Genomic DNA, 24391 nt, shown 5'->3' with positions numbered 1-24391 from the left:
AATGCTCACAAAGAGATTTTGTTTTTAGTTTGTTAATGTGTATATATGATGTGATGTTTCAGACGCAGAGAGAGGAGTCTTCTCTCCTACACAGCATTTAGATCAGTGCTGCCGAGATGGTGGAACATTGTGTTAATAACACGAAGAACATACAGGAGAGATTTCTGCTCCTCATTTAAACACTGTGAGAATAATGACCCTTATTAAGTCGTGTTACATGATTTCATCCACAACACGAAAAACACATCGTCTTATTTTCTTTGTTACGGAACTTTATTGATCTTGCAGCAACAGTGTCCACTGGCATTGGAGTTTCATTTAAAATAAAGTTATTTAAAATCAGAACAGAAAGTTACAGTAAGTTTGTTTAAAATCTCGTTCAACACACAATGTTAAGCCCTCATTGTCAAACCAAACTGATTCGAAAGAAATCTGCAATCTGAATCATGATGCCATAATATAAAGAGTTTTGTTGACCAAAATGTGCAAAGCAAAATGGGTTCAAGCAACCCCTCGATGTATTCATCACCACACATGGCCAGAATGGATTACAAAGCCAAAAAGAAAAAAGAATAAAATCTTTGATAGACATCATTTCAGCCATTCAGTTGTTCCAGTCATACCGAGAAACAAACTTCATGAATGAATTTTGATAAAAACTGGTACTTCATGGTGATTTCTTTGCCAAGTTCAGAGCTGCTACTTGGACAATTAGCAGACAGAACTATGATTGTGGTGTAAAAATAAAACTATTAGGAATAAATGAACATGTGGCACTCTTTTAACCACATCGCCATCTGAACTTCAGCATCCCAAAAGTGCACCAAATGTGCGTCATCACACATCCAAACTTCACACCTGCTTGAACAAGGAAATAATGTAGGAAAAAAAAAAAGTACAAGTATCTGTTTTGCTCAGTTGCTAAATACAATGTTACCTGTTCAATGTTATAGTGAAAAAATAAACATCTGTTGGAAAGTACAAATTGATGACAAGGAACCTAGTTTTAGTTACTGCATTTCATGTAAAGTAAGGCATGGGCAGACACACATGAGACATGAGAAGAATAAGGTAATGTAAGATGGATTAAGGACACTGGGGACAGATTTGTAGATAAAAGGGACAGCACCTGTCAAGCCTGATGCAAACATTATTTTCTGACTCTTAGACACTTCTAACAAATCCTAAGGCTTGACAGTGCTTATTCCCAAACAGATACCCTCAATACTATGAAACTGTATTAAAAAATAAAAATGCATATAAAACATCTGGATTATTTCAAGTCTTTCCAAAAAAAAAATCTTCTCGTATTTCACCCCAAAAACTAACATTGGGATATAACCATTTCCACATTGTTCTAAATGTTTATATGGTCTGGATATTCAAAAACACCTGACAGATGTTGTAAAGTATTACCTCCTTGCTTAATTTATGAACACAAAGCTCTTGCCAACACAGCAAATCTATTAAGTAACCATCAAATCTAGAGAAAAAGAGTAACTTTTCTTGGCAGGAGAGAAATGTGTAAATAATATTCACAGCAAGGTCAAAATAGTGATAAATCAGCCGGCTTGATAATGTTATACTATACTGAAATGTTATTCTAAATGAAAAGTTCATTTTCAGTTGCCGGATTTATAATTAGTCTTACAGAATAGCGGGAATCAAACTCATTTGATGAACAGTTCAATCATGGCCTAAACGTCATTTAAAAAATACTTTCCCCTGAAAATTGGAAACTGACACACAGGCTTGTGTTAGTGATTGAAAATAAATTATTGGAATGGCATGAAATTGTCAACTAATCGGAAAATAAAAAAACACAGCATCCCTTTACATACTGTCACTGGATACTAAACAGACCAAACAACCAATAATAGATTGTGGAGCTTTTCAAGTAGTTCCAAAAATCAAAAAAAAAAAAAGAAAATAAAAGAAAAATCACTTAAATAACATGCTTACAAAGGTCTTCAAAACCAAAGACTGTGATGAATATCAAAGCTTTTGACTGATTCTAAGGCCAGTACTAAAAATTACCACTCCCTCCCCCAGTTAAGTTGGAAAATTGTCAGTTTTGTGCAGTGCCCTGTTGAGGATCCTGACTCGCAGAAAGCTGTAAGATGAGCACTGCAATCTACGAACTGGACAGACTGTCTGGGTGCATAATATTCACGCCCGCTCCCTTGTTGTGTGGTTTGATGATTTCTACAGCGACTGGTAACCATGGAAATCTATTCAAATAAACCTTCAAGCTAGTTTCCACAGTTGGCCGCACTGTACCTGTATGTATGATATACTGTTATTCCCATGGTTTACACACATTACATCCAGCAGCGAGACAGAGAGCTAAAGAAGATGGCTGCCATGAGGGCTCACAACATTGGTTTCTACAAGCCAAGCCACTGGCACGTGTAATGCCAGGTCATTTGCTTTTGCTGGTGTGGTTCCAGTCAGTTAGATGTCCATTTCAAACTGAGCGTCATCACCTTGAAAAACAAAAAGAGACAATAAGATGTTGAGACATGTTCAAAGGGTGTCACAAGTTTTAGCAGGGAGGGATTGGTGACTATACTGAGCATTTCCTATGATGCAAGTCGATTACTGTATCATTGTTCTTACCGGTAGTGGGTTTGCCATCATGGTTGTTAATGTGGTTGTTGGCTTCATTCTTCTGGTTCTCATTCAGGACATGTTGGCTGGTCACTCCAGGGATGACAGGCAGGTGAGCTGGTGGGGTCTGGGCGATGGGAGAATTACGCCTGTCCAGTAAGAACTTGCGGTCATAGATGATCCGGGTTCCTGCAACAGGACATATTTCAAATTTAAAAACTCACGCTTCCTCAGAAGAAATGTCATATGTGGGTGCTGTCAAATGTGTTGTGTCCAAGTCACAACAAGTGTTCTTCAAGGAAAAGGATTTATCTCTACCAACCCCAGTCTGTTCTGTAGTAGATGCAGGGCTTTGACTGTAAACAAGCAAATCTCACTGGAGCTGGCAATCAAGTTTTCAACCCAGAAAAGAAACAACTAAATGTGAAATGTAAGGAACAGGGACAAACCATTGTGACTGCACTTGCTTTGAGTCAGTGGTTCTCTAACTATTTTTTTTGTCATGTCCACCTTTGGAAGCCAAAAAAAGTGTAAACTCATTAAATTTTCAAATTGCATGTCTCTTTTTTAACATGGTTCCCCTTAAAGGATTTGGCTGGTGTGCAAATGAATATGTTTAGTTAAACACACAATAAGACACAAGGCTTTCCCACCATACTGACAGTGAACAAGAGCAACATAGGCTTCCTCATATTTTGGATTTCACTGAATGCTTGATGAGTGTCACCTGTGTATGTTTTCTGTCCTGTCAAAAATCTGTCCATCTTGTCCTATACATGTAATTTTACATTGCAAATTAAGTTTCCTAACCTCAATCATGGTATTCTTACTAGCATCAGAGCACTCCTGCTTATTACCAAACTAATCAGATTCATAAATGTTTTTCACATTATACATTTTGACCTGTTGCATCGGGAAAAGCACAGGTGCTCTGCTCCAGCAATCACCACAATGCAATGCAGCATTTTGTCGCTTACGTCTTTGTTAGACAAGTCAAAATGTCTGCTGTCTAATCAGGCTTTTCATCTTTAGTTTCACTTCATGCTTTTTTTCTAGCTATGTGCCGGCGTTACCTTTTTTCATTGAAATTGCTTTCTAATAGCCTTGCACCTGTATGTGATATGCATATAATTACTCTCCTTCAACTATGTGCACCCACCCGCCATGTCTCCATGCCAACTGCTTTAAATAATAGTATTCCTAATAAAATATATAAAGAGAAATAAAGCAATAACAAGCTGGAGCTGGATTGATTAATCAATTAGTTGACTGACAGAAAATTAATCTACAACTATTTTAATAATTGGTCAATAGTGTGTGTCATTTTTTGTGTCAGCTTAGTAAGATTTGCTTCTTTTTTCTGTTTTATATCATTGTAAACTGACTATTTTTGGGTTTAGGAATGTTGGTCAAACAAAAAAATACATTTGAAGACATCAGCTTGGATTCAGAGAAAAGTATGATGGACATTTTTAACTGTATTCTAACATTTCACTGGCAAAACGATTAATTATGAAAATAATCTTTAATCTAATCTAATCTAGATAAACAATATCCCTTGGCAGAAAAACTATATTATTCCTAAGCAGCTCCTGTAAATATTTAAAGCCTGTGAAATACACACACTGTTGAGATCTCTGCAGCGTTAGGTACATCCTCACACTGTAATGAATCATACTTTGCAGTCTGGCTGTGCTCCAAACATTATGACACACACAGCTGAAACTGGTTATCACATACTCATTTGCTATTGGTGCTGAACAAAACATGTTCACCTGCATTTTTTCCTTTCATGACTGTAATATATATATATATATGCACAAAACATTCATCAGAATCTCTGCGCTGCAAACCAGCCAATCACGAAGCAGGCAGGAGACAAAGGGGGCGGGACTAAGCTTTGTTTTTGTTTTGATCAGGATGACAAGGCAGCCTATAGGCCACAGTGACAGGAACACTGGTGGGAATGATGAGAACACAAACACCACAAAAAAAGCTAATATTCTCCGGCTTTTGTGCAAAAAATGTGACAAATTAAACGCGGCATGTTCTTACCTCCGGGAGTGGTAGAGAATAAAGTGCCTCCAGGGGTGGTACAATAGTCATGAGGTAGCTGCGTTGTGTCGTTGATCAACACCGTCCTGGTCGGGATGGCCCTGCTTTCGCTCAGCTGACGACTGGTCGACATTTTCAGCGCCGATTGGGTGACAGTTGCAGCAGCTACAGAAATTTGGGGGGTGTTTCTTTTCCCGACGGACGGTGGAAACCCGGGCCGTTCCCCACTCTCTTATTTCTTTCCAAAAGCTTTCTTGTCTCTCCTTTCGTCCTCCCAGCCGTCAGCACCGTCCCCTCCCTCAGCAAGGCAGGAAGCACGACACGCTGCGGGCGGATATGAAGTCAGCTGTGCGGAGCCTGAGAGGCTGTCAGCCAGGGGCGGGTTTAGTGATTTTGGGGGCCCCAGCGGGCAAAATTTACTTTCACCATTTCTTGAACTGGGAATGTTGGTACTGACAGTGTTAAAAGAAGTACTCAAAACTTTTTTCCTGAGTCAAACTATAAATACAGCACAATAAAAATAATGTGAAAGCTGGATTCAAATTTTGATTTTAAAGTAAAGAGTGAAAGAGAGGTATTGTTAGCACAATGTACTTAAATTTACTTAACTTGTGTTCGGGGTGGAGCTTTTAATCCGTGCATAATGCTGGATAGTTTAATGAATGATAATGCATCATATTTTATTTGTTGTATTTTGAGAGTAAAATCTGAATCTGTAGCGTTTTTTATGTCCTTTGTGGCCTTTTGTAATTTATTTTGGGGCACAATGAGTTAAAATGGTAACATACTTCAATATTTGTCATATCTAAACATAGTAAATCTATAGCTGTTTGGGGGTCTTTTAGTTGAGGGCCCCAGGCTGTTGCCTACCTTAACTAATGGTAAAGTCTGACCCTGGTGCCAGCTTATTTTTTTATAGTTTATGTTTTCATGTTTTTGTTTAGAAATTCTGTCAGCTGGTAGTTAATAGACTAAATTTAACCTGATGTCTCCTAATCTGGTCACATCGCCTAAAGTCATTCTCAATATGAATAATTAGCCTGAAATTAAACCAACAGTTATGTTTGATTGCCTGAATATTCCTCTCAGTCTTAACTAGCACAACTAACCAACTGGCTATCAAAAACGTTTATTGTGTGCATGTGTGTAGCGAACAGAAGGCTTTAAAACAAGCAAACAAAACACAGTCAGCATAATTATAAATAATCGAGGGGAAATCAAAGGAACATAAGTTAATGAAATATCCACGTTTTAATGTGTATTGTCCGAGATTCCTAAAAGTTAAATAAGAAGCTCGATGCTGCAATGAAGTTCTTCTCGTTAATTTTCCACGAGTGCAAACGGCAAAACTGAGTCCCCAAACTACCTTTGACCGAGAGCAACAGATGAGGAGAACTGCCCCTTACATGGGTGCCATGAAGTGACTGTTGCATGTCGTTGCAGCCCCGAGCCAGTAGAGGGCTCTGGTACCACTTGCCAGTAAGAGGGATTATGTACAGTCTTACACAGAATGTTATGGCAGTATTTAAGAGAAGTTGTGTCCCCATGTTGGTCATGTTATAATGTGGTTATGGCCGTTACTACATTAAAGTCAGCTCAACTAAAGACAAGTGTCGTATCTGATGACGTGTACCCTAAGATATCACAATGGGGTTCACATATACTCTTTTGAGACGATGGAAGGTAAACTTTTACAACAACAATTAATTATGATCAGCAGATTTCATACCTTAGATGGTGACACAGTCTGCGTCCACCATATAACTTCTTTTGAATCCAAAGTGAAACTATGTTACTGCTTGATAAAGGTGACAAAATTTTCAGATTGGTAATATTGAAATAAATAAGTTTTTTTTTTTTATTATTATTTTGCTTTTGTAAGGTGCTTCCATGGTGTGTGTGTGTTTTTTTTTTTAGATTTTTTATTTGGTATGGTTTGTGTTTAAAATTCAATTTATATTGATATTATTGCAGGTTTTAGTGTTTAGATATATTTCGTAGCTGAGTGATATGAAAGAAATCGAATAACACAATATTTTGACTCACTCCTGTTGAAAAATTGATGGCATTTTAAATAGGACCACTGTCATATCAAAATGCAGTATTAACATAGCTGTACCTCTATGGGCTGTCTCAAGGTCTGTTTTAATACGCAGTGCAAACTTCCACTCGTTTTTCATGCTGAATGAATCATATTTGTGATGGTATTTAGGAAGTGTAATATATCCGATAGTCCCTGAATGGATCATTTTCCAGACTGCGCAGGCGCGTTGCCCTTTCTGTCTACAAACTACCAAGGGTCACGTCTCGATGGTAACCCTAGATTTGCGAAACTCTCGCGAGCCGCTTCAAAATATTTTGTCTCGCTGTTTTATGATGTAACAACATTGTGGTTAAGGTCTGGTTAGGTTTTTGGCACAAATCCTCTTGGGTAGGATTAGGGAGAGATCATAGTTTGGGTTAAAATGATCACTGGAAATGTGGTAGGGGCTGAATTTATTACTTCCTTACAAATCTCGCGAGAGTCTTCGCAACGCTAGGGTTACCATCTATACAAGAACACTACCGAGCCGAGCTTACAGGCTTCCTTCCGACGCCATCCGCCTTCCCAGAGCCAGACAGCAACTCAAACCTGCAGTAAAACATGAGCTTCACAGTGGAAGAGAGGGGGAACCCAAACTCTCTGACTTACCGCCTGTTCTTCAGTAAGTAGAAAATGAACAGAGATGTTAAACTTTTGTCTTTGTGTGTTACTTTTAGGACTCCAACGTTTAACTTACACAGGCTAGCCGCAAACTCCCACGTGTCACTTATTCATTTAATGTTGCTGGTTTTGTTTCATCATATAAGTGAAAGTACTGATATATATGCTTTTATTGGAAATCACACGCAGATCCTTCACTTTGTGTGGACAGCATCAATGTCTCTGTTGAGTCATTGAAAGAATGTGCTAACCAGTTGTGCCGGTGTTGGTGGCTTACACTGATCTCATGTAATTAAAATGAACTGATTTCATACAAAATGCCTCGTCATCGACCTTACACCAAGATAATCACTTATTCTTGCCTGAACGTGGTTATTGTTATTATAGAAGGAAGTTGGTTGTTACGGGAAACCTCGCACGGTGCTCAAACACGTCCTGTAATTCATAAAAGCTCAGTGTTTGGTGGGACAACACCCTCTCTGATTATAAAATGTTGATAAATGCATTGGTATCGACAAGTCAGCAGCTCAAGATTGGGAGTTGGTATCCTGTTGGATAAAGTGTTCTCTGTGGACTGGTTATTCATTATCATAATTTGTTGTAGGCCTGCATAGTTTCTTGTCATAGTTCATAGTTTCTCAAGAAATGTCCAGGTCAAGTCACAAATCTGTCAGAATAAGCCTAAAGTCATAACTCTCAATCATCAAAATGCAAGACTTTAAGGTCTCTGAATGCAGATCATGTGCATTACAATAATGATACAGAGGCAACATAAGACTTTGGTTGGACAGTAGCTGTGTGTTTGCAATTTTTTGTAAGATTAATATCAGGGTTTCAATTAAGGCTATATTAAAGATGTTCACACCAAACACTGAGACCAGAGAAATGAGCAGACAGCCAACGGGAGTTTATTTCATTACACACGAACATACAAAACTCAGAAAATCACCAATGCAGCGGCCCCTTCAACTCACACCCAACCCCTATTTATACTAAAGCGGACGTGATTTTTGGCACTTCCTTGAGTCAATCATAACTTGGATCTTGACCAATGGGAGTTGGACTATTCCCAGATGTCTCCTGTTTGTCTGGTGGCCTCACATCCTTTGGGTGTGTCAGTGATCGGCGTCAAAGCGGCCTGGCAACAAGAGTATTTGGCTCTCCAGAGATTGTAACCAGACCTTTCATAAACAACTCCTTATCTATCTCTTCTGGTTACCCAGTTGTTTATTAAACATGAAGTGCTCTGTGTATTGTTTGGTACAATTCCACATGCTATCACGTTTTCTCGCTTCTACATAATCCCCCCATAGGATGAATCCTTCATCATACCAGTTTCAGAGATAGCGTGTGATACGTGAATTTTATATGTGTTAAGGTACAATTGGATACTCAATTTTGTGAGCACAAGCAGTGTTTTCTCACTAACCTAACCTCCTGTTCATCTGTGAAACAAGTGGATATGAGAGTACATAAAAATGTATATATATGGTGTATATAGTAGCACATAAGCATAACACATTCTAGCCTTTGTCCATTTCTTCTGATGGAGGCAAAAAACCTAGTGGTTGTCTTTCCTAGGGAAAAATACCTCCATCGCCCCTTCCGTCAGGCGGCAGTTCCACTTGGATGGACTCCGGCAGCCAACCAACGGGAGTTAATTTTGTTACACATAAACATACAAAACTCAGAAAAATCACCAAGCTGTTTATTGATATTGTTTGTGTCTGCCCATCATATTCATACAGTGTCTGATCTCACTGTCTTACAGAAAATGCTGAAGGAAAGTACATTTCACCATTCCATGATATACCAATGTATGCTGATGAGAGTCAGGTAACGTCTGTCACTTTCACCCCATTAAATTTATATTAAATGTGTACCCTTTAAAGCTAACCAGTGAAAAAAAGCCACCTGCAGTGCTGCTGTGAATATGTAGTTCTGTGGGTTAAACCACCGATTTCGGTAAACTACAGTATATCAGTTACAGATACAGAAAGTGTCCTGAGGTAATGCTCTCCAGAATAGCAAGGTCATAGTCTATTTGCGAAGGCGATGGCCTTTACTCTTTATTTTTCTGTGCTGTGCCAATATCTCTTGTGATTGCAGTACAAGATCTATTATCTTATCTTTCTGAAACAATTAATCATATTTATGGAGTTTGGACCAATGTAATAAAAGCTAGCATATAGCATATTATGTAAAGGTGATGTGTTTAAAGGTACAGTGTGTAGAATTTAGTGGCATCTAGCTTAATGGACTTGGCAGAAATGGAATATAGTATTCATAAGTACGTTTTAATTAGTGTGTAATCACCTGAATATAAGAATCAATGTGTATTTTCATTACCTTAGAATGAGCCCTTTATATCTACATAGGGAGCAGGTCCTCTTCCACAGAACCTGCCATGTTGCACCATCATGTTTATACAGTAGCCCACTGTAGGTTTGTGGCCACTGTGGGTTCTCCTACATGCTTGGAAGGGGATGGTGAGGGATATTCAGTTTGTTGCAGTCTGCAGCCTCACTGCTAGATGCCACTAAATCCTACCTGCACCTTTTAAATTGTGTCATCTTCAGGTCAACTTGGGGTTAGTTGTATTAAAGAGGTAGTTATGCAATGTTACATAATATATATAATGTACCGTTTCAAATTGTGAGATTATAACAGATTCTTCTGTCTTACAGAACATCTTTAACATGGTTGTTGAAGTACCAAGATGGACAAATGCAAAGATGGAGGTAGGAAACTAAAATGATCATCCCATATCAACGTTTGGATCTGTTTTAATGTTGCTTATTGCTATTCATGGATGAATTATTTTTTTCCCAAAGCTTCAAATTCAAAGCTCCTCTGTTGTAATTCGACACTGAGCAACTCTTAAAGAGTAACGATTTTGCAATTTATTCCCAGATTGCTACAAAAGACCCCTTGAACCCAATAAAGCAAGATGTGAAGAAGGGCAAGTTGCGTTATGTTGCCAATGTGTTCCCACATAAAGGCTACATATGGAACTACGGAGCCATACCTCAGGTTAGTATTTTGTTTCTGATGCTAATGTGTCCTTCTGAAACTTTGATGGCATTCATTTATAAGACTAGTCCTCCAAAATATTGAAAAGTGCCTTGTTTTGTGATGTTTTTAGACATGGGAAGATCCAGCACACAAAGATGGAGACACTGGCTGCTATGGTGACAATGACCCCATTGATGTCTGTGAAATTGGCAGTAAGGTACGACACCAGCTGATGATTTCACAGCCTTATGAAAATGTTCAATGTCTTACAGATCAGTTAATTCACAGTGACTAATCATTTCATTTTGTACATTAATATCAAGCATAATTGAGCTGATGCATGCTCTGCAAACCGAAAATGAACAGCAAACTGAAATGCCCTCAGGTGTGTTCCCGCGGAGAAGTAATCAAAGTGAAGGTACTCGGGATCCTGGCCATGATCGATGAGGGTGAGACTGATTGGAAAGTGATTGCAATCAATGTGGAGGACCCTGAAGCCAGCGACTTTAACAGTAAGGACCTCAAATGCCCCCATTTTTCCTTCTGTCTGACTGTCTGAACACTCCTGCATCAATCATATTCTGAACTTGTCTTTTTGTCCCCGTCTGTGTTCAGACATCAGCGATGTCAAGCGCCTGAAACCTGGCTATCTGGAGGCCACGGTCGACTGGTTCAGGAGGTACAAAGTGCCAGATGGGAAACCAGAGAATCGGTTTGCTTTCAATGATGAGTTCAAAGACAAGGTATCCAACTAACACACTTTATTTAGTCATTATTTCTAATGTAACAAATGGATTATGATTGATCTTAAGCAGTGTTCTGCTTTGTAAAACTTGCCTTGATTCTTTTTTTCAATTGACATGTCCTGCTGTAAGAAAAGTACACTGTCAAAGATTTGCAGTTAATGATCAAACTTGTGCAAACCTTCTCTAGTAAACTGGTCAGTGAGATGTGATACCATCATTTTAAAGGCATAGAGGTCCTTGCAAGCCTTTAAAAACTTCACTTGAACTAGAATTAAAATAGAAATTTTCTTGCATGAACCTTGTTGTTACCTGTGAAAACTTTTTGTGTTTCAGGACTTTGCCATTCAAGTAATCAAGAGCACTCACACATTCTGGAAAGACCTCATTTCCCAAAAGACCAGTGCTGGGGAACTGAACTGGTAAACGCCCTACAGATAAAAATACAGTTCCTTTTAGAACAATTGAACACTAACATACATTGATGGCTCTTGATCACATGACTGTATGTTTTCACACAATGCAGCAAAAACACTTGTGTCTCTGCCGGCGACAGCCCTTACTGCTGCTCAGCGGATGAGGCTAAAGCTACCGTTGGTGGGGTAAGTAACAGTTTGTTCATCTCTTTTGGCAACACATGGTCTGAAATTTCAACATCAGGCATCATTCCTTTTTCAATACAATTTCATAATGGATGTTTCATTGTATTTTTAGACATGTCCTTGTGGAAAAGAGGAACCTTTCCCCTCATCAGGTAACAATATATATTCTTGTCAATATTGCCTTGATTAATAAAAGCACATCTAATTTCTGCTGAGGTTGATTAATCTGTCTGTGACTCACTGTTATGTTGTTTTTTTCATTTACAGTAGATAAATGGTTCTACTATGAGAAGAAGTAAACCACCAGCTGCTTGAATTGGAGGAAAATAGGAATTCTTGAAGATGTTTCACATTAGGAACCAATGGGATGGTGGGATGGGATGTGGCAGGTTTGGTCTGTGTTGTCTGTTTTCCTGTAGATGGACACATAGTGGATAGATGCTGTAGAGAAAAAGAAACGTCAAAAAGTGCTCATGTCTTGACCAATGAATTTCCATTTATTTAACAAAGATCTCTTTGGAGATGTGCTGTCAAAAACCAAGTACAGATACAATGCCTAGTAGATAATTGTGCCCTGTATGCTATTCTGAACTGCTTTAATAAAGCTTCTCCAGTTAAATTATCATCAAAGTGTGTTTTATTTATTTTTTTTATTAAAAAAATAATTGCGTAACACTTTTCTATTGCAGAATTTATTCTTAAAAACCTTCCTGTTCAATAGTCTTTTCTATACAGTCTTTAGTTTAAACTGAACTTTTCTCATTGTTACAATGGTGCCACCTTGTGTTCACTGTCCTACATTACCTCTCCCTTCTAAACGTAATGTGTTTACATGGATACTTACTGTTTTCATATGGCTGTTTGTTAAGTGTGTTAGGTCATATCATCTGATTCCCTTGGCTTAAATGTTTGTTCCATAAGGGTGCACTATTAGGCCCAATGTGTACTATTTGACCGTAATTCCATTTTCCATTTCTCTTAATATTATTGATAAATAGTAAAAATACATTAAAATCAAAAGTACATTCAAAGTTACTAAAAAAAAAGACAAGTACAGTAAAAAGAATTAAATTTAAATGTTTTAATCATAACATTTATTTGTGGAGTTGTATTGTTTTATGTTGCTGGTATAAGGGTATAACAAAAAATGCAGTCTTGAGGGAAAATGGTAAACATGGGTATTCTTTTTTTTCAAACATTGTTTTATTTTATTGTTTTGATATGCAAAACAATAACAACCATGTGAGCTCAGGGAAAACATCCATAAATCAAATCAGAAAAATATATATCTGACAGATCATTGTCACTTTCAATTTAGTCCACAGTGTTTCTTCCTTTCTTTGGGATAATGTCCATTTCTCCCACTTTCTCTATTTGGGTTTCTAATTATCTCACAGTGTGTGTCTACTGATCCAGTGGGTCAGCTTTACCCCATTTCCATGTTATAGCCTTTTCACAGACCGATATTAATATTTTAACCAGATATTCATCCTTTCACTGTAAAGGACCATTTGTAAAATTATTTAAGTAAAGCAGAGAAATATCCATAGGGACATTATATCTTAATATTCTACCACTGCTGGACATACTGGTTCCCAGAATTTGGTTATTTTGGAGGCATTTCCAGGATACATGACCATGATCATCATTGACAGATCCACACTCCACACTCCAACACACATTATTTTTTGTTCAGGTGTTTAGCTGAGGTGTGATAAAGAATCTGATTCAATTTTTCCGTGAAAACTCCCTCCATGTCCACTAACTAGTGGTTTGGTGTTTCTTCCACATACTTTGCCAATCCCCGTTTGATATTACAATATTGAGGTCCTTTTCCCATTTCCCTTTATAGCCTATGTGCTGTTGAATGTCTACTGTTCATTAACAATCCACAACAGAGTGTTAAACATGGGTATTGTAAAAAAAAAAAAAAAAAAAGTACCTGGGTGCTTACATTCAAAATACATTATGTAATCTTTAGCGTTAAACTGTGCCAATATTAGATACTGCCAAGAAGGAAAAAAGGTCAAAATGTACTAGACCATTTGACCAATACACTTTCACTTATGACTACACCGTTATATGCTTATATTCTTGACACAGAGACAAGGATTATGGTTCATTTTCAATAAAAAAAACATTCCGGGCATATTTTTTTTCTCCTTTATTGAACATTATGAACATACAGACATTCAGCTGGTGGACATTTTATACAATTCAAGATTTCATAGTTTGAAAAAAGTAGATATCAATCGAATGAAATATGAAACGGTAAACAAATTAAATAATAAAAAAGAATCTAAACATATTAAATAAACAGTAATATCAGTAAAAGTCAGTATAACTTAATCAGCGGCTACAGAAAATAATTCTTTTTTCTTCATAAGGGTTAATGTACAAATTGAATTCAACCAGAAAAACATTAAAGCTTGGGGAGGACTTAGAACATTTCTGGCATGTGCGCCCCTCCCGCGGTCCATAGTGACGTATTTCCGGTTAACTGTCAAACTTGTAGGCTACATGTCAGTTGACGGGACGGACGGGACGGGCTTGGACCAAAACCCAACGGACGGGGAGTTGATAAAGTCGGCACACCGAGGTAAAAACCTCCCAAATGATGTACTAAATTTAATTCCCAGCTGTCACATTCCCGCCGTTGTCTTGTTTTCTGCGTATTATCCGATATTATAAAGTTATCATTGTGCGCGCTCAGGTTGTTTACTGAATTATTGTTTACTGTGTGACAGCTGATGTCGTTTTTACTAGCTACGTGTGATCAACCCAACTGAGGCAGCGATCGTGAAATCACTGGAAAAATCGTTTCTGAGGAGCTCAGTCATGAGTTTTAGTTGCCTGTCGAGTTTCACAGTATCATTAGTCAATATTTATTTGGGAATATTGCTTTTAGATGTGTGTGAAAACCTGCCGCCATTTATTACAAGACTAACGATATTTTTGCGTGTTAACTGAGTCCACAGTGCCTGTTATTTAACAGTATTCAGTACATACAATTAGCTGTTAAATGCCTCACTATATGCACTGTCTATATATGGAGTTTGGTGTGTACAAGTGATGCAGTTGAAACACTGTGTCATAAACAAATAATTGTAAACAATTGTGTAATTTATATTTCCAAGACCTCACTATTCATTGCAATAAGCACATCAAGTTCAACAGAGAGTGACAGGTGTGTGTGTGTATGTGTGTGTGTGAAGCAGGGGGTGACTGCTGATATCAAGTGTCCATGCCACAACCTGCCATAAAAATAGTCAGAGGAAGATCAGTGTGACTCAGTGAGAGGAGCTCTCAGAACAAACCGGCATCTAAAAATCACCTAAAACCAGTTTGTTGCTTAGTTTGTCCTCATTTCATTTCATGCTTTAAAGCTTGTGTGATTACACAGAGCTTACACATACCAGCAGAGTAATCCAGGGTCAGGAATAATGATTAACAATAAGCTTCAGAGCTAGATTCTGTAATGCAACAGCAATGTTTTGCAATAGTATACTAAATTCTATACCTAAAGTATTGGATAATTTATCATTTGCTTATTTGTGGTGTGTTGTAACTTTGGATGTGTGTTTATTAATAAATGTAGGTGTATTCGGGAGACAAGTCGTGGTAAATGTCTGAGAGGAGCTGGAACCTCACTGAGTGGTATCTTATGTACATTGCAATGTTCTTTAATGTGCCATAATAAATAATTAACTCCAGTCACATTGTCTGTATTACAGGCAGTCAGGAGCAATGTCTTTTATATTTGACTGGATCTACAGGAGCTTCAGCAGCGTCTTGCAGCTACTAGGTAGAGTATTGTACACACCTATCAACAAAACCAGAGGTTTTTTGTCACAGAAGATGAATTTACTTGACTTACAGAGCATCAATTGTCAAACAGTCATAACAATGCTGTGCTATTTGATTTTATCCTCCATCATTCCACCCCTATTTTGGAGCAAAATGCCTAAAATGCCATAAGGTCTGCCTAATAAGATCTTGCCAGAGCTTCCTGAAGTTTCTTGTGGAAATGTCAGAAGCGCTATATATGCTACAGAAGCAGAGCAGCAGGCCTAAAAATTGATTTTTTGTCTGCCTAAACCATTTTTTTTCAGTTTGAACAACTATGTGTGCCTTTGTCTGTATAGGTCAAGGCTACAAACAAAATACCAATCAATATCTTCCTAAAATTCAAAGAATACAGCACAAAATATGACAATTTTGACATTTTTTTTCTAAGTAGGTCAAGGCAGATCTCTAAAAAGGGCATTTGGAGACAATAAATGGACAACATTGTTAAAAAATAATGGCAGCAATTCCAGCCCAAATACTTACAAATGTGCAGATTTAAACTTTTCAGGATTTTCCTGGTATTATCTTTGTTTCTAATACCAATCAATATGCATAAATGTGTAGAAACACAGATTCACTAAAACCTCACTGACATTCCTGAAATAACAAACATGGTGTTTCTGATGACTGGAGGCTCCCATTCCTCCTCCTCCTCCTCCTCCTCCTGCTCATTATCATCCTCTTCAAGACTGAGATAGCAACATAATACAAGTTTGGAGTGACTTTTATATTAAATTCACATCCGTTTGTTTTCTTTCTATCACCAGGGTTGTACAGGAAGACTGGCAAGTTGGTGTTCCTCGGGCTAGACAATGCTGGCAAAACAACGCTCCTGCACATGCTCAGAGATGACAGGCTAGGACAGCACGTGCCCACGCTACATCCAAGTACGTCTTGTGATGTGACGTGTTGCCAGTTCAGCACTCAGCCCTGTTAGCAGGGCTGTAGGTCTTCTTTTCTTCATCTCATATCTAAAGTCAGTGTTTTCTTTCTGTCTTCAGCATCTGAGGAGTTGACCATCGCTGGAATGACCTTTACGACGTTTGACCTTGGAGGTCATACACAAGGTAAGAATAAAGAAAATGCTGTTTGATGCACTGGCAGCCGCCATTTAGAGTATGTGTCACATAAATACTGATGCTGTGTTGCTCCAACAGCACGGAGGATCTGGAAGAACTACCTCCCAGCCATAAACGGTATAGTCTACATGGTGGATTGTGCTGATCATGAGCGACTAGCGGAGGCTAAAGTTGAACTGGATGTAAGTTGACTGTATTGATTTCACCTCTTTTTTGTGACACACAACTGGTATCAAAGAAATTTCACTGATTTGGTGTGCATTAATATGACACTTCCTGTGTGTAGGCCCTTTTAACAGATGAAACCATCTCAAACGTCCCGGTTCTCATCCTGGGGAATAAGATTGATCGTCCAGAGGCCATCAGCGAGGATGCACTCAGAGGGATGTTTGGTCTGCATGGACACACAACTGGAAAGGTAATGAACACATGTGAGATTAACATCTGGTGCCACTCTAACACAGATTTTGGTACTAAATAATGTGATTGAAAGCTGAAGTCTGCAGATTTTTCACCAAACCTACCTACCTTTCAGCACAGAAGAAAGGTGTCATTAAACCGTCTGTTAAAACAGCTTTGCTTTAATTTCTTACAACAAATCTGAATTGCCAACAACAGGCAGCAGGCTTAGATCACCAATGATCTTGTTAAATACAGCAACAGTGAGAAGCATTTTTCACAATACTCGTATTATGCAATCGTTAATGTAAATCATGTTAAACACCTGCTGTTTCTAGGCAAAAGAGACAAGAAAAGAGAGCAGAGGGTGGCAGAATGCTATAGAGAAGCATTGGAGACGGCCTGTCTCACTGATTCACATCATTGAGTCAGATTACAGCTCTCACACTACCCTATGTTCTCTTTGTAGAACGTGCAGAAAGATACAGCTTTAGGAATAATGTTGCACACACAATGTTTATCGTAATGCATGCTGAAATGTGTGGGTCACTCAGATGTTAAAATCTGTGCCTTTTGATGTGTGTTTTTGTTCCGTTTCAGGGCAAAGTGTCACTGAAGGAGCTGAATTTGAGGCCAATGGAGGTTTTCATGTGCAGCGTGCTGAAGAGACAAGGATATGGAGACGGTTTCCGCTGGCTTTCCCAGTATATTGACTGATTCACTACAATTTCATACTTTACCTGATTAACAATGCTGCCTGTGCACACAAAGACATGTTCCACACAAAACTACCTGCTGTAGAGAGATGTTTTATTAAATATACTATAGATTGCAGATTTCCAGTTGGAAACATGTTTCAGGAGGTGTTTTTGTGTTGATATACCCTGTTTTGTTCATGCGTTAGAAGAAATCTGTCATATCAGTCATACCGCAGCGAGTCAAAGATAAGTTATGAATCATCAGTCTGTACTGTTCAGATTGAGTGTAGAGAATAATCTTCATGCTGTGGGTTCCACCTTCACTTAAAGCCTGTAGGAATTTCCGTCTTCTATATAGAACATGTCATCGCTGTGAACCAGTTTCTGACCCGGGTTTATTTTTAGCTGCTGGTGTAGACTTACAGCGAAGGTCAGTTTGGTTAACATTTTGTGCTTGGAGTCACTCTTCCTTGATTGAAGACAAAAGCGTTGTTGGTACAGATAAAACATATTTATATTTATCTTATTTATCTAAAACTAGTGGCTAACTTGAAGTACTATGCACCTTTTCCTAAAGTGCTGCCGTGAATTTGTGCCATATTTGTTTACCACAAAAGTGTTATCAATACAGTAGCCTGCTACCTCCAAGGATACTGACAGTCTTGCTGATTGCATGTTTTTTTTGTTTGTTTTTTTTAAAATCAATTAAGGGTTTACCAGTACAAGCCAATTATATATGAATGTGACCACAAGTGCATTAACTGGTTTATTTAATACCACATAACAGTGTTAAATCATTGCAGTATATGATAACTGCATCAGCACAGCCAGGTGATGTAACCAACTCAAACGTGTCCACAGTGGTGATGCCTACCTACCTGTTTTCATGATGGTGAATCACTGTGAAATGACTTGAGTACTTTGTGATTAGTTACTGCTCACAACATGCAGTGATATTATGAGAGTACTTGGGTGGTGCTTAGAAATAGGGTATGCAACAGCTATGCATGCAATTACCTGTTAGTGCAATATTATACCTTATTTTGTATATAAGCTATTATTTATATTTTGCAATATGAATCTGGCTTGCCGTCTGTTACATCAAGCTCATCAGCCCTGAAGTCATTTATCTGTTACAAAAGGTAGGTCATGTTGTCATTAAACGTGTGTGAAGTTTGAGCATAATAAATATTTTTGACAATCCTTTTAATCTGAGTCATTGTTATTGAATTGACATGACCAATTAGAAACATTCTGAAACCATATTTTTATTCCTGTATTATAATATATTATTAAATAAGATTAAACACTTATAGGATTATTTCATATGACTCCATATGTAATAAAATGCTTACATTTGTAATTTCTTACACATTTAACATAATTAAACTACAATATGGGCCCTCCTTAAAAACAACAACAACAACAAAAAAACAACTTAATTGTACAACGTTTTTGCCAAAGGTTGGAAACCTCTGGTTTAATCTTTAACAATGTGTTATATTTTAAAGGCTTGTCATATTATCCATTGTGTCAAATTTTCATCTATAAAGTAACTAAAGCTGTCAGATAAATGTAGTGGAGTAGAAAGTATAATATTTCCCTCTGAAATGTAGTGGAGTGGAAGTATAAAGAAGCATAAATTGGAAATTGTCAAGTAAAGTACAAATACCTCAAAATTGTACTTAAGTACAATACTTGAGTAAATGTACTTAGTTACTTTCCACCACTGACGAGTACATAACACATAACACATGAAATAGGGGATAAAAACAAAATAAATCAATGAAACGAGAGACAAAACATATTCTAAACAAATTAATTAAGAATAAAAAAAACCTTGAAAAAAAAGGAAAGACATGAGAAAAGAGCAATCAATTTGACCTCTGGTGCTTTCATCAAATATATTTCTGTAATATATGTATGTATGTAAGACCCCGTTGCTTTTTTTATTGTTTGTAAGAACAAGAGACTTGGGCGTTGAGTTATATATGGAAACTAGGCCAATTTTTTTTCCAAGAACGGCGAAATCATGACCCGCCCTACTCTGCCTCTGATTGGCTTACCCTGATATTCCTACCCTGACTTTAACCAATCTCACTTCTCATGCCTAAATTTAACCAACCCAACCAACGAAGGCAACGAGTACTAGCCAATCAGAGGGAGAGTAGGGCGGGTCCTGACTTCGCCATCCTTTGGGAAAAAATGGCGTCCGGTGACATAACATGACTATTCCCGCCTCCTTGTTTCCCATTGGTTCAGAGCTGGTCATGTTTACTCTCAGTCCAATCACAGTAACCGACAGTTGTCGTCTTTTTTCTTCTTGAATACCAATGAGACACAACCAGGAAGCTGGTAGCAGTCAGTTTGTAAACACAAACTATTACTGTAATTAAAGAATATTCATGATAGAAGAAAAGCTCGGAGGCCGTATGCTATATCTGCTCAGTATGTAGGTTTGTTTTCTTGTCTCACCGCCGGTGTCTTTCAACGGTTTTCCAGTTATCGACATGTGAGTAAAGTTCATCTGCATTGCTAACGACATGGAGGTGAAAGAAGTGGAGAGTTGTTGCTGTGTAGTCACGGTGTCAGAGGCTTTTTCTGCCAAGAGTCCCGTGAGCTGCAGCGGAGTTATCGTCCACCCCAGTACTGGAACGGTATTATGCACCGGCCTCCCGTTTTCCCGTTTTATCACCGACAAAGAGCCGCTTTCCGCACACCGAGGCTTCCTCTCGCCTCATAGCTTCAGCGAGAAACTTAAAATCCGCGTCAGCTTCTCCACTCAGCCAAATCTGGAGACAAACCAGTGCGCACAGGGAGAAGCATTCACACCCCCGAGAAGCAAAACAACGCATCAACACGAAGTTGTGGCTGAGCTGCTCATGCTGGTGAACTGCCTGGAGTTCAAACAGGCTTTCAGGGCAGTTTTCCAGGAGGCTGACCAGTGGCGTTTCCATGATGATGAGGAGGATGAGCAGCTGATCAAAGATGCTCAGTTCCTCAGCTGGTTTGCACTGCTCAAGACAGATGAAGGGGCACACAGCAGCCCACATGCAGGTACCATACCCTGGCAGAGCAGCTCATCTCTTCAGAAAGGCTGCCCGGTTGTTGCATGTGGTTCGCCTTTTGGCTCCCTCTGCTTGGACCTCTTCATCAGCACCCTCAGCAGAGGTATCATCAGTAACCTCGCAGGAGAGGACAATGCTGTCATCCTCACAGATTCCCGCTGCTTGCCAGGCACAGAGGGCGGGGGTGTGTTTGTGATGAAAGGCGCAGGCTGCTTCCACCTCATTGGGCTGATTGTGTCTCCGTTTGGCTGGAAGGCGACTGAGTGGATTGGCCTCACTCTAGTCTGCTCTGTCCAGTTGATCTTCAGGAACATCATCCGCTGCATGAGCATCCAAGATCCGCTCCGAGGTGTTTGGCTCCATCCAGGAGAAGCAGGCCTCCAGATGTCCACCACAGCCCAAGAGTCAAAAGCTGTTAAATACCCCACAGTGTGCTTCGTGGACAGTGGGCAGTTTTGGGGCTCAGGGGTTGTTGTCACCTCTCACCTGGTTCTAACCTGCCGGCACGTTGTCAACGGAAAGTCGACAGTCACCCTGAAGTTCCATCACAACGAAAGGTGACAGCACATTGATTGTCTTAACCCTATCCGGTGTAGGCTGTCACATCCTTCTCTGTACAGGAGGGGATTTTATTTAAAAAGGGGGAATTTATGCAAATGTTTAATCTGCCTTTTTTTCCTCTGCAGAAAACATTTTGACTTGTTAAAGCAGGTGGAAGTGATAACATTAATACTGGTGAGCCTGTATGCACACTACCAGGAGTCTGACACTGAGCTACTACTACTGTCATATCAAAATATCTGCCCTGAGATATTTGCTGGAGCTCACACCGCTCCAATCAAGCAGTACCTAGACAGTTTACAGGTGTATTTTGGTAGACAGATGTTCTCATATGTTTTATCATAGGTTGGCGGGTAATCTTAACTTTTTCTTTATATTTGCAAAGAGACACTGCTGTTTAATTGTAATTATTTGCTGCACCAGGCACTGCCAACTAAAGGCCACAATTTCATTAAAATATAGTGAAACTGGCACTTCTTTCCTGTAACTCCTTTCCTCTTGGTTCACCCTCACAGGTGTTTTCACTTATTTTGCCAGATTGGACCTCTTCTCAGAACTGTGCGTATGTAAACTGTGTATACTACCCACCTTTCAATAAGTATAAAAACACTGATTCTTTATATTCTTGTTTATCTGCAGGAGAAGTAATACAAGCAACAGAGAAGGAGGGACACTGCTTGGCTGTAGTGATAGAGGTTACTGACAGTTAAGTTTTTGATTAGAAACTGTATAATTTAAAACTTAATGGACTGCTGCTGTCTCTGCTTGCAACAACCCTAATCATGCTTTTTCATATCCCACTGCTTTTTGCCACACCACATGAGTAAATTTCACCTGGTGAATTACACCTTTAGTACGTGGATTTAGGTGACCTTATGTAATAGGATTTTTCACAGCAGATATTTTGAATTGTTGTAGTAGGAGAAGCAAAGGTGTCCCTAATAACACTAAGGATGCCTCTGTTTTATTCAAGTATCATGACAGTGTGACAATACACCCCTGAAACTGAAGCAGCTAAATGGAATTCAGCAATCATTAATTTTATTATTTACACCTGTGCTTTTCCTACTGTGACATTTTGACATGTCACAGTAGGAAAAGTGTCATAAATTGCTTCATCCAACTTCAACCTGAGCGGAGGTCTAATCAGCAGGATAACTGGAAACACCTGTGTAGGTGTGCAGGTTCTTTTAGCAAGTTCAACTGCTATAATGTTCCTGATCACAGTGTGTACTGATTCGGCACAAGTGGTACATAATTTGTAATGTTTGACGTTTGTCCACATGATTTCTGCTTCACAGATTCCATGATATTGTAGGTGATGTGCTGTTTTCTACTCAAGTGTCTTCACCCTATGATGTGGCTGTGGTGCAGCTAAGAGACTCAGCCCCAGAGGTTGTGGTCCCTAAACTGGCCCAGAGTTTCAATCCAGGTTTGATTTTAGTCTTGTGTAGCGGAAACAGAATTTCTTTTAATATAGCATGTTGCATAATTAGTGTCAGAGCAAATTTCAGTTTCTTTACACTAATGAAACTTTTCTGAGATTAATGTCCAGCTTGGTGTCTCTGCTTACAGGTGAATCTGTATTAGTGGTGGGCTATGGTGGGTTGGGTCAGAGATGCGGTCCCTCCCTGACCTGCGGCATCCTCTCCAAAGCTATCAACCTGAATTACCAGCCTGTCATGCTTCAGACCACTTGTGCAGTACAAGCAGGGGCCAGCGGAGGTGCTGTGGTGCGGACACACTCTGGAGAGCTGCTGGGTAAGAAACCCTGCAGCTACAAAGTCATGTTCTCTTTTTGATCAGTGGGGGGCACATGATGACCACTGAAAACATCAGCGTAACAATGCACCATATGTGTAAAGAAAAGGCAGCTATACTCATCAGATTGATCTTTCTGCACTGCTGTAGTGGCACTTTTAACAGAGCGTTAAGATTATCTGCTGTTTTGCAGGAATTGTGTCCAGCAACACAAGAGACCTGGCTGCCAAAGTGACCTACCCGCACCTCAACTTCAGCATCCCAGTTACTGTATTCCAGAGATTGCTGCAGCGATTTAACCAGACAAGAGATGTTAATGTGTTCAGGGTGTTGGACACCACAGCGGAAGATGTCAGAAGGGTTTGGAGGCTACAAAATGCTCAAAGTAAACTATAACTGAGGATCTAAACATCTTGAAAAGGTTAAGCGATTAAATAAATATAGATTATATGCAAAATCACATTAGATAATTAAAATGATATCACAAAACTAGTATTTTCAGATAGAAAACTTAACATATTTCATACCTCAGTTTGTTACAAACAGGCACAGAATCACAGATCTGAAGGAGTTAATGCAGCAAAAGAATCATCATGTATTTGTAATGTTAATACACTCACCCAGAATTATGCAGTAAACTATTACTACTATAGTGACATATTTAAAAGACCACTTCATAGTCAAGTTAAAGCTACTTTAATACTGGTAATGATTGTTTTGTTTTACTGTAATGTACAATAAGGTAATTCAATTAATAAAATTGTTTATTTTTGTGATATTCAATGTATCCTGGGTATATATTTCTGTACACAACCCTCGCAATTTACCCACATTATGACAACTAAAATACCAAACGAACATAAACAGAACCAGAGGGCTGAATAAAGCCAGAATAATCACCCTTATTTCTCCAAATGTAGTTATAAAGCATCAAATAAAACGATGGCAGAAAATATGTAAATTAGGTTTTTCATTCAACATCTAAGCATTAGTTATTGTACAGTTACAGCATCAAGAAATACTGAAGCATGTGTTAGGTGTACACCTGGTTCTGTTACGTATGGCCTGTTTTTACCAACCAGGAAAAATAATATAAAAAATGGACTGACAGGTTGCTGAAAATGATTGGTCCCTTTGGGTAGCCAGAAGACTCGCTGCCGGTGTCAGGTATTCAGACATCTGTTGGCAGGCATACCCACTCACAGCTAACACATTTAAGGTTTCACCCACTGGGACATTACTGCTCC

General features: G+C 38.8%; 4 protein-coding genes across 5 annotated transcripts; 3 read left to right on the top strand and 1 right to left on the bottom strand.

Moving 5' to 3' along the window:
• Positions 1-251: 251 nt before the first annotated feature.
• On the bottom strand, positions 252-4991 carry eif4ebp2 (eukaryotic translation initiation factor 4E binding protein 2). The gene is made up of 3 exons (XM_067610230.1): positions 4666-4991; positions 2620-2799; positions 252-2486 (listed from the first exon to the last, which is right to left on the bottom strand). Exons 1-3 carry the CDS (start codon positions 4796-4798, stop codon positions 2455-2457), a joined length of 345 nt encoding a protein of 114 aa, XP_067466331.1. The 5' UTR covers positions 4799-4991; the 3' UTR covers positions 252-2454.
• A 2225-nt stretch (positions 4992-7216) lies between these two features.
• Positions 7217-12351, top strand: ppa1b (inorganic pyrophosphatase 1b). Of its 2 annotated transcripts, XM_067610228.1 has the most exons (12): positions 7217-7370; positions 8951-9025; positions 9141-9205; positions 10057-10110; positions 10283-10402; positions 10515-10601; positions 10770-10896; positions 11000-11127; positions 11464-11549; positions 11654-11729; positions 11842-11881; positions 11997-12351. In XM_067610228.1, exons 1-12 carry the CDS (start codon positions 7310-7312, stop codon positions 12026-12028), a joined length of 951 nt encoding a protein of 316 aa, XP_067466329.1. In that variant the 5' UTR covers positions 7217-7309; the 3' UTR covers positions 12029-12351. The 2 variants fall into 2 exon arrangements, with proteins under 2 accessions (XP_067466329.1, XP_067466330.1); XM_067610229.1 differs by lacking the exon at positions 8951-9025 and having other exon boundaries at positions 7219-7370.
• Positions 12352-14205: 1854 nt separating this feature from the next.
• Positions 14206-18964, top strand: sar1ab (secretion associated, Ras related GTPase 1Ab). Its single transcript, XM_067610227.1, has 7 exons — positions 14206-14328; positions 15464-15534; positions 16346-16465; positions 16580-16645; positions 16736-16839; positions 16944-17075; positions 17657-18964. The coding sequence occupies exons 2-7, from the start codon at positions 15477-15479 to the stop codon at positions 17771-17773; spliced, it is 597 nt and encodes a 198-aa protein (XP_067466328.1). The 5' UTR covers positions 14206-14328; positions 15464-15476; the 3' UTR covers positions 17774-18964.
• A 1120-nt stretch (positions 18965-20084) lies between these two features.
• Positions 20085-23922, top strand: tysnd1 (trypsin like peroxisomal matrix peptidase 1). Its single transcript, XM_067610225.1, has 4 exons — positions 20085-21379; positions 22685-22815; positions 22959-23144; positions 23338-23922. The coding sequence occupies exons 1-4, from the start codon at positions 20298-20300 to the stop codon at positions 23538-23540; spliced, it is 1602 nt and encodes a 533-aa protein (XP_067466326.1). The 5' UTR covers positions 20085-20297; the 3' UTR covers positions 23541-23922.
• Positions 23923-24391: the final 469 nt, after the last annotated feature.

Source organism: Thunnus thynnus, chromosome 14 (assembly GCF_963924715.1).
Source record: "Thunnus thynnus chromosome 14, fThuThy2.1, whole genome shotgun sequence".
Lineage (NCBI taxonomy): Eukaryota > Metazoa > Chordata > Actinopteri > Scombriformes > Scombridae > Thunnus > Thunnus thynnus.
Note: the sequence above shows the minus strand (reverse complement) of the source record. Positions and strands in the feature narration are given on the sequence as shown.

Bases quoted from the DNA above. Each gene is read 5' to 3' on its own strand.
- ppa1b (XM_067610228.1), top strand. From the start codon at position 7,310: ATGAGCTTCACAGTGGAAGAGAGGGGGAACCCAAACTCTCTGACTTAC. The intron at 9,206-10,056 runs GTAACGTCTGTC...TCTGTCTTACAG, and splicing joins TGTATGCTGATGAGAGTCAG to AACATCTTTAACATGGTTGT. The intron at 11,882-11,996 runs GTAACAATATAT...TTTCATTTACAG, and splicing joins GGAACCTTTCCCCTCATCAG to TAGATAAATGGTTCTACTAT.
- eif4ebp2 (XM_067610230.1), bottom strand. From the start codon at position 4,798: ATGTCGACCAGTCGTCAGCTGAGCGAAAGCAGGGCCATCCCGACCAGG. The intron at 2,800-4,665 runs GTAAGAACATGC...GTCCTGTTGCAG, and splicing joins ATTCTCTACCACTCCCGGAG to GAACCCGGATCATCTATGAC. The intron at 2,487-2,619 runs GTAAGAACAATG...TTGTTTTTCAAG, and splicing joins TGATGGCAAACCCACTACCG to GTGATGACGCTCAGTTTGAA.
- sar1ab (XM_067610227.1), top strand. From the start codon at position 15,477: ATGTCTTTTATATTTGACTGGATCTACAGGAGCTTCAGCAGCGTCTTG. The intron at 15,535-16,345 runs GTAGAGTATTGT...TTCTATCACCAG, and splicing joins CAGCGTCTTGCAGCTACTAG to GGTTGTACAGGAAGACTGGC. The intron at 17,076-17,656 runs GTAATGAACACA...GTTCCGTTTCAG, and splicing joins ATGGACACACAACTGGAAAG to GGCAAAGTGTCACTGAAGGA.
- tysnd1 (XM_067610225.1), top strand. From the start codon at position 20,298: ATGGAGGTGAAAGAAGTGGAGAGTTGTTGCTGTGTAGTCACGGTGTCA. The intron at 22,816-22,958 runs GTTTGATTTTAG...CTCTGCTTACAG, and splicing joins GGCCCAGAGTTTCAATCCAG to GTGAATCTGTATTAGTGGTG. The intron at 23,145-23,337 runs GTAAGAAACCCT...GCTGTTTTGCAG, and splicing joins ACACTCTGGAGAGCTGCTGG to GAATTGTGTCCAGCAACACA.